Source organism: Poecilia mexicana, unplaced genomic scaffold (assembly GCF_051168715.1).
Source record: "Poecilia mexicana isolate PSO_F unplaced genomic scaffold, ASM5116871v1 scaffold_17, whole genome shotgun sequence".
Lineage (NCBI taxonomy): Eukaryota > Metazoa > Chordata > Actinopteri > Cyprinodontiformes > Poeciliidae > Poecilia > Poecilia mexicana.
In genome coordinates, this window is record NW_028263386.1 from 7482565 (window position 1) to 7496067 (window position 13503).

General features: G+C 36.5%; 1 protein-coding gene across 2 annotated transcripts in view; it reads left to right on the forward strand.

Annotated features, from left to right (window-relative positions):
- Positions 1-13503, forward strand: part of mtcl1 (microtubule crosslinking factor 1) — a 71073-nt gene that overhangs the window by 3554 nt on the left and 54016 nt on the right. For both annotated transcript variants that reach the window (XM_014993390.2, XM_088015059.1), the window contains exons 2-3: positions 4777-5001; positions 5444-5602. In XM_014993390.2, coding sequence (XP_014848876.2) covers positions 4777-5001; positions 5444-5602 — 384 coding nt within the window. The remainder of the gene's footprint in view (positions 1-4776; positions 5002-5443; positions 5603-13503) is intronic.

Sequence of the window (13503 nt, forward strand, 5' to 3'; positions counted from 1 at the left end):
AAAAGAGACATTAATTAGCACATCTTAGCAGTTATCCTTATCTCTATTCTTGTGTGTTCAGCCAATCAGCACCAAGGAAAATGGATGCCGCTTCTGGATTGGCTGCTTTGTGTAGGAATATTTCAGCTTCCTAAGTTGCATTTTCTTTTTTTATATTTTAGATTTCTCTGCAAAAAATGGACAAATATGCAAATTTTCCACAAGTAATTTGGAGAGACATTCCACAGACAAAGCCTCAAATACATGAGGATCAAAAAAATCCACCAGTTTCATGTTAGAATGTGAAAATAATGCACAGTTTATGCATATAATCATAAGACCATCTGACCACGGGTGGGGGAATTAGTGGGGGAAGGGTGCAGCAGATTTTTAGGGGTCGCCCCAGTCTTCTCCTTTACTGGCTGCCAAAAAAAAAAAATAATCACTGCTGATTGTTATTGATGCCCTTGACTTTTCACCTGCTTTATTATAACCTAATTTTTCATCTCTATCTCAAATCTAAACACATTCCCACTGGTTTTCCATCCATCATGTCATCCTGGTAATCTTCTCAGCCATCTCTGCGGATTTGACCTTTATTGATGGGACTTTTATGAGGGGGAGGCTTCATCCTGGTGCTTCCCCCTGTTTTTTCTTTTGTCATATTTTTCATTCTGTTTCAGTCAAAGCTAAAGCCTGTTCTGACATAAAGTCTCACGTTTTGCTCAGATTAATGCATCTGTGCTGATGAGAGCTGGATTGTGCAGGACACAATATTCTCACTGCATAAACATAAAATTAAGCAAATCTGCAGCGTGGTAAAACATATTTTGCGTATTTGTTTTCGTTTGGTGTGTCTTTGTTTTGATGCAAGTAATTATGGTTTACAGCAAATCTATTAGTAAACTTAAAAGAAGACGAAAACTGACTTATAAGTATCTTTTCAGCAAGAAATATTAGCTTGTTGTAAGTAAATAATTCCTTTATAATGGTGGCAGATTTTCACTTTTAAGAAGAGATTTTTCCATGTTATGAGTAAAATAATTTGCATTGGAACTAGTAATTGTTTAACCAATATTTAGGAATAATTTACTCAAAACAAGCTTATATTTCTTGCTGAAAAATTATGTGTAAGTTAGTTTTCGTCTTATTTTAAGTGTACTAATAGATTACCTTTCGAAACTAGACCAAATTACTCAGTAAGAATTTGTGCTAATTTTCTATTTCTTTAAAGATTATCTGTAAAAGCTCGATATTTGACACAGGAACCATATTTTTAAAACAAAGCTTGAATCTAAACTGGACTTTCTGTCTCATTCGCTGCTTTAAAATGTACCTACAAATCGATGAAAAAGAAAAAAAAAACACAAACGAACCTTCAGTTTTTCCATTTGGAAGATGAAAAGGTTACATTTGAACACAGATGAAAGTAATATTTCAAACTTGATCACTCGTTTCTGTCTCGATCGGTCGAGACACAGGAGAGTTAATCAGCTTTGCTGCCTCTGGCTGTAACGGCTTTATCCCCCAGGACTCGATGACAGTCGCATGTCAGTGTGTGGAGGGGGTGCGTTCAAAGACCCCGGCTGTCACTGCCTGCCAGCTGGGTCTCTGAGGCCCTCTAACCTCCCCCCATAAAAAGATGTTTACCTAAATAACCGAGTTTCCCCCACTAAGCAAAGTCTGCAGCTTGGCAGAACAAATTTGTTTTCATTTGGTGTGACTTTGTTTGGATGCAGCTGGATTTCTGCAACAAGTTCCCCTCGATTGGCTGGTAAATTTATCTTTAGCTGCAAATATATGCAAATGTTGTCTGTGAATTATCCAATTAACTGGTCTGTCACTTTAATTTTCTCCAGCAGATTCTCGAATATTAACTGTTTAATTAAGAGTGGGCTTTTATCGTATTGTTAATAATTTATCGTGATAAATTCCTTATCATGATAAGAATTTTGATTTATTCTTGTCACAATAAATTTAATTTAATGATGTTTAAACCACCCAATACTGTCCATATTGTAGGTTTTAGTATTTTTTCCACTGTTTGTTCAGTGGTCGCATCTTTACTTATCAATAAATATGAGACTTATTGATACATAATAAATTATGTAATCATATTAAGCAGCATCTTAATGCAGTTTGATTATATTTAACTGCATTTAATATCATTAAATTCAGTTACTGTGAGCAATTTAGTGACACAAATCATTATGTGAAAAGAAGCAATAGTTTTTGTCACTTTTATTGTTATCACAATATTACCACAAAATATTGCAATAAAACTTTACATTAATATCACTTACCCCTACTACTTACAAATACTAACTTTACACCACTTATTACTACTTTCTAAATAAGAACATATAGAATAAAAACAGTAATAATAAGTAAAAATGTTGGATATGTCAGAGTTAATTATACCAAAACAAAATATCTGATTTAGTTTCAAAAAGCTGTGAAATATATTTCGATATCACTTGTATCGTTCTTTCTATTAGAAATGTTATTATTCTAAAAAAAAAGCACAAAACAATTAATTTAAAATAACATTTCAGATCTTATAGTTTTTTATTTATTTTGGTAAATTAATGTTACAAAAGAATTAAACAAAATAAAACGCCTTTTTACAAATTAATAATTTACCTAAAAAGTTTTATGAATCCTCAATTTGCACTTAAGTCATATTTCTCTTAATTACAGTACATTATATCATAATCTTTACAACTTTTCCTTTTAAGTTTGATCAGTCTTGTTGCTCACAATTTCATTTTTATGTTCAAATTTAAAAAATATGCAGAAACGGATTAGAAAAAGTCAAATTTAGGAAACTTAATTAGACCGAAAAATGTTTGCAAAACAAAAATAGGCTCAAATTCACTAAAAGAAAGTTGTGTTGTTGCATCTCAGCAATATATATATATATATATATATATATATATATATATATATATCCAGCCCTGGATCAATCTATGCAACATAGAGACATTTAATTCCTCATAATTAGACCTGTCACAATAAATCAATGACATGATAAATTAAAACAAGCTCAATAATTTCCATTTGCACAATTTATTGTTTTTCTTTTTTGTACCAAAAACTGGAGGATAAAAGTCTCTAGTCTGGTGTTTTGGTCTCAGATTAAAATTTTTTAAGGATAATTTTGTTTACAGAGACTTCATAACTCATTTTATTTGTCGTTTCTGCTGTTTTGTTCATTTATTTTTAAAATGTCTTCCAGTTTCATTAGAATTTAAAGTTTATTAATTTTCAGAATATGTTCTTGCATTATTGTGATATTACCATTATATTACCTGGAAATGTTCTCAAAACAACAATATTATTGTTTATCACGATAACTTCTGGGATGATTTATCGTCCAGTAAAATTCATTGTGACAGGCGTAGTTCTAGTAGCAAATTAAAACCCAGTCAGAAAACTTTCCAGCTCATATTTCATTGAGAAAAAAAGAACAAAATGTTCACTTTAAACCTTTTTAGTTTGCATATAACCTTTCTAAGCGATCAGAACTGCTGATGGCTGAAGATAAAGTGTCTTTAAAAACAGGACCAAACACTCCTGTAATAAACACCAGAGGTTTTCTTTAAGTGTGCCTCTCTGAACCTGTGCATCGATCGCTTCGACCGTCTGCGAGGTCATTAGCTGCTTCCTGCTCAGATAACACTGGCCTCAGTGCTTTCCCAAATCAGGATGGATTTAGTTTTCTTTAATTGACACGGTTCTCCCTCCTTCGTTGTCTTTTCATCGCATGTTGGGATCTCTGTCCCTGGGGAAATCTACGCAGCAAACAGATCCGGGACAGAAACCTCTGCATGTTGATGAGACGCCTCAGCCCAAATATGGATGCTACATCATCATTACTGGAGCTCCTGCTTAACCATTTAAAAGTATTAACGTAATCCACATAAGTGTATCATACTGCATATTTTCCTTATTAGATTTAAGCCAGAATATAACTTAAGCTCATCCTTATGATTGGGGAACCTTTATCTGACCTTTTAAATCCGTTTTTATGACACAGCTTTCATCACATTGACATTTACTGATCAATTTTCCCCCTGATTTTACTTTCTGTTTTATAGCAGAAAAAATAAACATTTATTTAACCAGTTTCCTTTTTAATCTCATCTTGTGTCTCTAAGATCTGAACTTTCTGCACAGTTGTCCTTAAAAGAGGCTCAGTTTTGTAACTTTTAGTTGCAGAAAAGCCTCATTAAAATTAGTTTTGCCTTCCGAATGAAAGAAACCTTTATTATATTAAATAAAGTTTAAACTTTTATTAATATTTTTGTTACAACAGCTGAAACTCACATTAACATTTGTTGATTTGGGTAAATTTATTCAGCTCCAGCATGTTTGGTCAGCTGGTTTTGTATGCACTGTACAATGGCTGCTGGAAAAGAGAAGTATTTTGTTGTTGACTTACCATCCAGAAACCACTTGCTGCATTCTTGTTGGTTGTGCAGGAGGCTTTGCTAATGCTTTTCAAAGATGTACAGTTGGATAATTGTGCATCTTTTTTCAGCCATTTTCACGTGCAAGTGTACTCGTTGAGTTGGCGCGTGGCCAGCAGCAGCTTATTTATATTTAAAGCAGCTCAAAATATTCAGAACTGAACTAAAATCTCATTTTCTAAGAATGATTTTGTGTAAAAATGTAATCATGTTTTTTTATTGCCCTTGCACTAGAACCTGTACAAGGTAACAGGTCACCTTTTAATTTGATGACAAATTAAGAACCTAAACATTTGCTTGTTTCCTCTGTCTCTGCGTCTTCCAGGATGAAGTGGAGGAGCTGCGAGCGGAGATGGAGGAGGTTCGGGACAGCTACCTGGAGGAGGAGGTTTACCAGGTGCAGGAGCTGCGGCGGGAACTGGACCGGGCCAACAAGAACTGCCGCATCCTGCAGTACCGACTGAGGAAAGCGGAGCAGAAGAGCCTGCGTGTCGCTCAGACAGGCCATGTGGACGGAGAGCTGCTGCGCAGTCTGGAGCAGGACCTCAAGGTGTGCTGCTTGTTGGTTCGATTTGTCTGAAATTTCTTTTTGTAAAACCTTCAACAGCAAGGAAGAAATACTTTTACGGTTTTTACTGCAGACAGCTCAGCAAAAAAAATTAAAACACCACTTTCAATCATCAGTTTCTCTGATTTTACTCTTTATAGGTTTATGTTTGAGTAAAATGAACATTGTTCTTTGATTCTATGAACTACTGACAGCATGTCTGAAATTCCAAGCAAAAATTTAGTATTTATTAGCAGAAAATGAGAAATGGTCAAAACAACAAAAAGGCTTGAGGTTAGTCAGTTGGAAGATATTTTTTTTTATCATTTCTCTTCCTCTGCTCTACTTTGTGTTCAAGTAAAAGACGTTAAAGTACTGAAGTCTGAAAAAGAATAACAGATGAGTCGTCAAAAATATTAATCTTGTGAAACCAAACGGTCTTCAGGTTGCTAAAGACGTGTCGGTGCGTCTGCACAACGAGCTGGAGAGCACGGAGGACAAGCGCAGCCGAGCGGAGGACGAGAACGAGACGCTCAGGCAGAAGATCATCGAGGTGGAGATCTCCAAGCAGGCGCTGCACAACGAGCTGGAGAGGATCAAAGAGGTGAGGCAGCAGCGCGTCGTTAGCATGTGTTAGCATCTGTGAGCGTCCGTTAGCATCCGTGAGCGTCCGTGAGCGTCCGTTAGCATATGTGAGCATCCGTTAGCATCTGTGAGCGTCCGTTAGCATATGTGAGCGTCCGTTAGCATATGTGAGCGTCCGTTAGCATATGTGAGCATCCGTTAGCATATGTGAGCATCCGTTAGCATATGTTAGCGTCCGTTAGCACGTGTGAGCGTCCGTTAGCATATGTGAGCATCCGTTAGCATATGTTAGCGTCCGTTAGCACGTGTGAGCGTCCGTTAGCATATATATGTGAGCATCCGTTAGCATATGTTAGCGTCCGTTAGCACGTGTGAGCGTCCGTTAGCATCTGTGAGCGTCCGTTACCATCCTTTAACTGCCATTGGCAGAGGAACGCCAGAGGCTGAATTTCTTGAAACCTGTTGGACCACAGAGAGAAAACTCATCATTCAGATCACAGCTGTGTTCGTCGGACAGCGGCTCGGCCGTTTGCCATGGATATTACAGGATTTGTCAAACCTGCATAAATAACTAAAGTTACACTCCAGGTATATTTTTGATGAGTAAATAACATTATAACATGATGTGAAGCTCAAAAGTCAATTTTACTGCCTCTTCAAAAATGTGGAATATTCCTAGTTGGCATCTCAACATTCACCAGTAGTATCACAGTTGCATGTTTTCCTGATTTTTGCAGCGATGTTTTGCTGCTGTGTTGCCCAAAGAAAGAAGGAGGAAGTTTTTACTTTGGCGATTGTGAAGTAAAGTCTCACCAGTAATCAGATGAGCTGAGATTATTCTCCGAGCCGCTCAGGTCGGACTGCTTAATTTATTGATTGTGACAGCAGCAGGTTAGCCACCGTCTGCCAGCCCAGAGGAAGTAGGCCAATCCCAGACACACCGAGCAGTTTGGTGATTCCCAAGCTCCGTCTTTATCTGACTGCTGTGGAGTTTGGCTTCAGATCTACATTTCTAACAACAAAAAAACAAACACACTGGAGTCGCAACATTTCTACACTTTGGCTACTTGAAAGTATTTATTTATTGTCCCCATGAAAGGTTTCAGTCGCCGTTACTGAGGGCAGATTTGAGCACTTTGTTGGGCCTTGTTGTCGGTAAAACAATGCAGAATGTTTTCTTTCATTATTGCATTGCTTGAAAACAAGAATATTATCATTTATCGCAATAACTTTTGGGACAGCTTATCGTCCAACAAGCAGCAGATGACATGCAGAGCGTCTCGTTGAGAGAAAGGGGAGATGAGTCAAAGGGCTGCTGCTTCAAATGATTGCAGTTTTTTTTTTCTCTTCCCCCGTGGTTCGTCCCAGAAAAACACGCTTCCATTTCTGGGTGTTTTTTTTTTTTTTTATTATTATTTTTTGATGAAACACCCCCACCATGTCTTTAAATAACAGCTCCACATTTCTTCAGATATGTTTTTTTCACTTTTAGAGGGAGCCTGTTGAAGTTTTAATGAACAGAGAGTAATTATTTCAATGCTACTGTTTGAGACGTGCAAAAACAAGCTAATTGGGGGATCAGATATAAAAACCGGAGGTATAACTCAGCTGCTTGACTCACATTTTCAGACATAAGAGAAGGAAGTCGAGCTTTACTGATAAGAATGTCGCCTGACTGGAAGGAGAAGATGCTCCTGATTTACTGCTTTAACCACACCTTGTAAATCATAGCTGAGGAACAAAAAAAAAAATTTCCTGTTGTTTTAAAACTGCGTATTTTAAAGCACCTTGAACTACCTTATTGTTCAAAACATGCTAAATAATAAAACATTATTCTTCTTATGTTTTACTTCTGTTTGCTAAATTCCAAAAATGTTGACAGTTTCATGACTGTTGTCATGCTAGCAGCCTGATTTCACAGCAACGTTTCCTGGATGAAAACATTAGCTGTTAGCAAGCACTGCTAATCCACTTCATTTGCTTTTGCCGTTCATCTTTAAATCTTCAAATGTGCACAAGTTTTACACACATTTGTAATGTGCGCAAAACTTTGACAATACTCTGCTAATATTAAATAAACACAATTGACATGACGCCGGCTCCAACCCCATTCGGATGTAGAGCAGACCTCCGACAAACAGTGTTGTAATGGCAGAGGTAGCAGAACTCAATGCATTCATTACCTGAGATAGTTTTGAGTCATTTTTGCCTCATCAGCCAACAGTAAGGCAAGAAATTCTCCATTGAGTCCTACGTCAGGTCTGTAAGGTTATTAGTGGAAAACAGCAGAGAAATCAGCGTTAAAACCCAAGAGGAAAATTTGTGAGGTGTTACATAGTTTCATTTGATGTGAGTGTGAACGCTGTGCCTGATGCATTTTGCACGTACAAAGCGGGTGAATAATGACTTGAACAATACCAGCTTGTGAAAATCTGCCTTCAGGAAAATGCTTAAAAATAAACATTAGCATAAAAAGCTGCTTAAATGTAAATACTGCAGTTACTGCAGCATTGTTTTCATGCTGCCATAGAGCTAATATTGGAATTTACACACTGGAGCAGCACAGCGCCCCACGCTAGCTAACTGCATCTTAACACGTAAAATAAAATGATTTATGTTGGACTACCTACTGGATGAAAGAAAATGTTAATTTTGCCAAAGCAACTCAAGTCTGGTTTTGAATCATTTAAAAATGATTAATTATTATGATAATAATTAACTAATTTCAAGTCTTTTTTTAATTTTCCTCCTATGAAAAATATAATTAATATTTTTCTATTATTAAAGCCAGTCACATTTACAGACAGCGCCACCTTCAGTGTAGGAGGAACAAAGACAATGAATTAAGAGACGTATTGTAATTTCAGGTTCTGTATGTTAAGATGTTGTGTTATTGCGACTTCTAGTTATTTGGTCTGTGAGTGTTTGCTAAATGGTATAAATGGTCTGAAAAAGTTTGAGAAACTGATTTAAAGCCAGTCTGGTTGACAGGATCTGCTGCTGCTTTTCGTAAAACCAGCCAGGAAGCGATCTGAGAGTTGTTTTTTGTTTTTAATGAAGAGCGGCCCTCTGATGTGCGTAATGAAATGAGACGAATGAAATGTCTGCTGCACGCAGAGCGTCAGGTGATTTATTGTGCGTTCCCACTCTGCTGTGATAAATTCATCTTTCATGAAAGACGGATGCTTGGCCTCTGTGCGGTTCTGTTCCTGCTCACTGACTTCCAGGTATTCCTCCTGGCACATTTCCTCCACCTCCTGTCGCCACAACACTCCGTAAAGTGGGGACGTAATTTACGCCACGCTCTGCTTGCTCTTTATTAAACCATCAATGCATTTAGGCGCTGCTCTTTATGAGGGATCTCTCTTACATGTGGTGAATTGTGACCTTTCAGGCAGTCAGATGTGGCTCATTTGTTCAGTTAAATAGATTTTAGTTCAATCATTTTTGCAGCTTAAGATTGGAAATGATTACATTGAAAAATGGTCACTTCTTGCTTGCTAAAAGGATAATTTATTTTAAAATTATTTGCTATTGCTGCCACCTATATTTTACAATTAATAGAAAAAATGTTAAATATTATCAGGTGATGATAAAAAGTCTAACTATCCACTTATTGCAGTGGAGGGAAAATTGAAAAATATCAGTTTTTTGTTGTTACAACATTTTGTACAACCTCCTTTCACAAATTAAAAGTCTTACTTTATAACATTTCACTAGCCATGTTGTTGCGGTTTATCCTGAACAAGAACTGGTTAAAATGAACTGATTCATGTTCACAGTTTACCATAAACTTAAACTAGCTCTTGTTCATTTAACTTATTTTAACTAAAATAAAGTTTAAATATATATTTAGTCCATTCTCCTGTTTTCTTTTCTCACACAAACTGTGTTTTATAATGACTTAATTAACAGAATTGATATTTTAATTAATGTTTTTTAATGTTTTTAGTGTCAGAAAACACATTGATTCTGAAATCAAGCCTTACTTTAGACTATTTTGTAATTACTGTAAATTGGTATAAAAACAACAATATCATTTATCTGGGACAATTTATCATTTGTTATGAATTGTTTTCGTGACAGACCTTCTTATTAGGCTTTCTTTCTTCACTTGTTGGCTCTCAGAGTTGCCAGTTTCAATAATCTCATTCGGTTTATTGCTCACTGACTGAGGAACAACGGCAGCATGAATTATGAGCTTTTATTTTATCACACCTAGAAAATTTTAATCCAACAGGAAATCCTCCATCATTGAGTCTTTTCTAGGTGCGTTTTGCTCCTAAAACAAACAGAAGCGCTTTCACGTTTTAATAAGTCACGGTGTCTGAGCGACAGTGACTTGTCTTCATCTCTCTGTGTTGTATTTCCCGTTCTTCTGCTTCCCTGCTGTAGTAGTATAAAGGAATTTCATTGACCTACTTAATATCCTGTCTGACTCCACCAGCAGGAAGGGGAGCGTTCACGAGGAGAGGAGAAATCTGCTGCAGTGACATACATCCATATGAAACACATCACCATCTAGCTGCTGTGCAGATCACTGAAAACCCCCCAAATTTACCATCTGTGGAACAAAGAAAAGAATTTGGAGACGTTTTCCTGCACAATATGCTGCAGAATTCAAATCCTTTTAAATCGTCTCTCGTATTCTTCTGCAGGTAAACTTTGGGTGCGTAGAGAAAATGGGGCAACCATCAATTGAGTGAAACCTTGGGGAGTTTGTCGCTTTCCTTTGAAGCTTAAAACCCATGAAAGGTTGAATTTGTCATCCGCGCAGACGGGATTTTCTGAAAATGTTTTGCAAGTGATATAATTTACTGAAGCATCAAAGCTGCCACTCGGTAAATGAGAGCGCCGTCGTACGAACATCAGAGTGCCTCTTAAAACGTCTTCAGACGAATCAAGGCTTTTCAAAACAGCATCAAAAGATTATTTGTTGTGATCTTCAGAGATCTTAAGGTTCTGCTTGTTTTTTCTGTTAATTCAAGCATCATCTACATTAGATCAATGATGGAAATATAAATTTGATTTGGCTTTTTGGCTAAGAGCAGCAGAATTAAGATCAAATACATGTATTTTTAACGGTATGCATAATTTATTTACTTTTTGAAAAAGTTGAGAACTCAGTTAATGAATAGTGATGATTTTATGTTTCGACCATCAAACTCAGTCATAAGTGCAAAACAAACTACAAACCCGAGGCTGAAATAGTGATGCAACAATCTGCAGATCAGCACAGGTTAAAGGTGAAGGGCAGGACATGTAGGTTCACACAAAGATAAAAGTATTAAAATGTATAAAAAACAAACTTAAGAGTAAGATACTATACAGCAAAGGCAAGATTATAGCATAAAATCTACAATTATCAAAAATTATTCCTCATTTCTGTGCAGTTGAGCTGAATAATTAAAAAAATAGAGGAAGGATCTGCTTCAGCACTTTTTTGTGCACCTAGGATGCAGCAGTTTGTCAGTAACAAATGTTTTCTCCTTCATTTGGAGGAAACAATGCTGCTACAGCTAGCTAAGCTAGCATACAAAAAAGTTGAAATTGCTCCACATAGCCTTCAAGAAAAGTAGATTTTTACATAATACTTCTCTGTTTTAAGAAAACAATAGAAAGCCACTTTTAGTGGCTTTGTTTTCTAGCTGTAAGACATATTTACCCATTAAATCATAAGAAGCAAAATACAAATCAACAGAATTTGCTGGGTTTATTTTCCATGTAGAACAGAAACCAGATCCGTGACTGATGGATATTCAGATATATTTCCCTCCTACAAGGCGTCTTTTGTTTGAGTATTTTACGCTAAATAATCCAGTTTCATTTCTTTGAAGCTGTAAGAGAATCCCGGTAGATTCGCTGGAGTGCAAATGTTTGATTTGCAGGAAAAATTAGAAATACTGAAACCTCTTTCAGTTTGCAAACCTCTGCCGTATCAGTGGCAGCGACAGACGCCTCGTCGTCTGGCAGCTTTAACCTCAAAACATCAGAATGTTTCGCCCAGAAGCCGGTGTTGTGGGAGCTTCTCCTCGGCGTGGCGAATGGAGTTAGCTGTTATATTTAGGGATGTTGACAGCAGCTTGGCAGGCGGTAACTCTGACTGATTCAGAGCGTTCCTCACCTCCGCTTCAAGCAGAAGGAAAGAAACCGGCTGTCGGGAAAATAGACCCTCCGATAAAACGGAGGGGAACGTTGGATCGACGGAAATATGGTCGGAAAAGTTAGTGGTTCTCGCTAAGAGTCGACGAAAGAGAAAAAATGTTGGGTTCACATCTAAAATTAATGCTGGCAGAGATGGGTAGTAACTAGTTACATTTACTTTGTTACATTTACTTGAGTATCTTTTCTGAAAAATTTTAGTTTTCCTGCGCTGTACTTTCTGCTTTTACTTGAGTAAATTTCTGGATTTTTTACTCACTGAATGAAAACCAAACGTGTTTGAATAAAACATTCAGGTGTGTCAGACTCAGACACACACCTGCAGTTTCTGTTAAAGTTTCACAAGTTTATTTTATTGAAAGAAACTGATTTGGAAAATTTTCCTTTTGCCTGATTTTGTTATTTTTTCATTACTTACATGAATTATTGTCCTTTTGGTCATTAAAATACCAAACTTTTCATGAGGTAGTTTTTCCATATTACTCAGTACTTGAGTACTGAGTACTTTAAGTAAGAGTTAAAATACTTTTTAACTCTTACTTGATTAATTTCTTGGATTGCTACTTCTGACTTTTAATTCAGTAAAACTCTTGTTTGAGTATAAATTTCTGGCTCCTCTGCCCTCCTCTGGATGTTGGTATGAGTTCATAACAAAACGTTGAAGTAGATTTTAAATATCTAAACACATCGAGGTTGAATTGCAAAGTCAAACAGAAACATAACAACTGAAATTTTACAAATTAGCGTTTTTATATGGAAATATTAACTTTCTTAGTAGAAGCCAAGTGCTAAGCGAAACATGTTCAGACTTGGCAAAAATGCTAAATGGAAAGCTAGCAATGCTATTAGCATTGCTAGTGAGTTAGCGGAGGTAAGCCTGTCACATAAAGCAATAAATCAATTAGTAGCAAGATAAATTAAAATGCAGTTAATATGATTTATTGTTTTTCTCTTTTCTCTCTTTCTACCAAAAACTGGATGATCAAAGTTTTCAGTGTTTTGGTCTCGACTAGCCCTTATAATTCATTTTATTTGTTGTTTTGTTTATTCATTTGTGATATTTAAAATTTAGCATTAAATGTTGGTTTGAATTTAAACTTTATTGATCTGTGTTCTTTCATTATGCCATTATTACCATCATAATACTTGAAAGTGGTCTCAAAACAGCTATATTATTGTTTATTGCAATAACTACTGGGACAATTTATCATCCAGTGAAATTTGTTATCTTAAGCCTAAGTTGTGGCCACACACTCAGTGGTGGAGGTGTGGTCACCACTGGTGACATTTTGTTTTTATTTAAAAAATATAAGTACAATCCGACATTTTGTTTTTATTTAAAAAATATAAGTACAATCCAAAAAATCTTCAATATAATTCTTGACATCTTCAGAAACGGTGACTGAACCCAGCAGCTGTTGCAGTTATGAGTCCATCAGGGTTTAGATGTAGTTAAACTTCACTGCAGCTCCACAATCTTGGTTGATAAAACATTTAAAATTTTACTTTCTGCTCCCTTTGGGCCGTTTTATTCATTCAAGTGTGCAGAAGAGGGAACCCCTCCCTCCTATTGTGAACCGCGAGGCCACCGTGAAACGCTAACCTCATTAGCAGACACATGGAGAGTCGTGGCCTCCCGTTTTTCAGAGCTCCTGTCAGAGATGAGAATAATGCCCTGTTGTCTGAACCAGAAAACATCGGGACAGCTCGGATGGAAAGACCCAGATACAAGTTTGTGATCCCAGATTAATGAAGTTT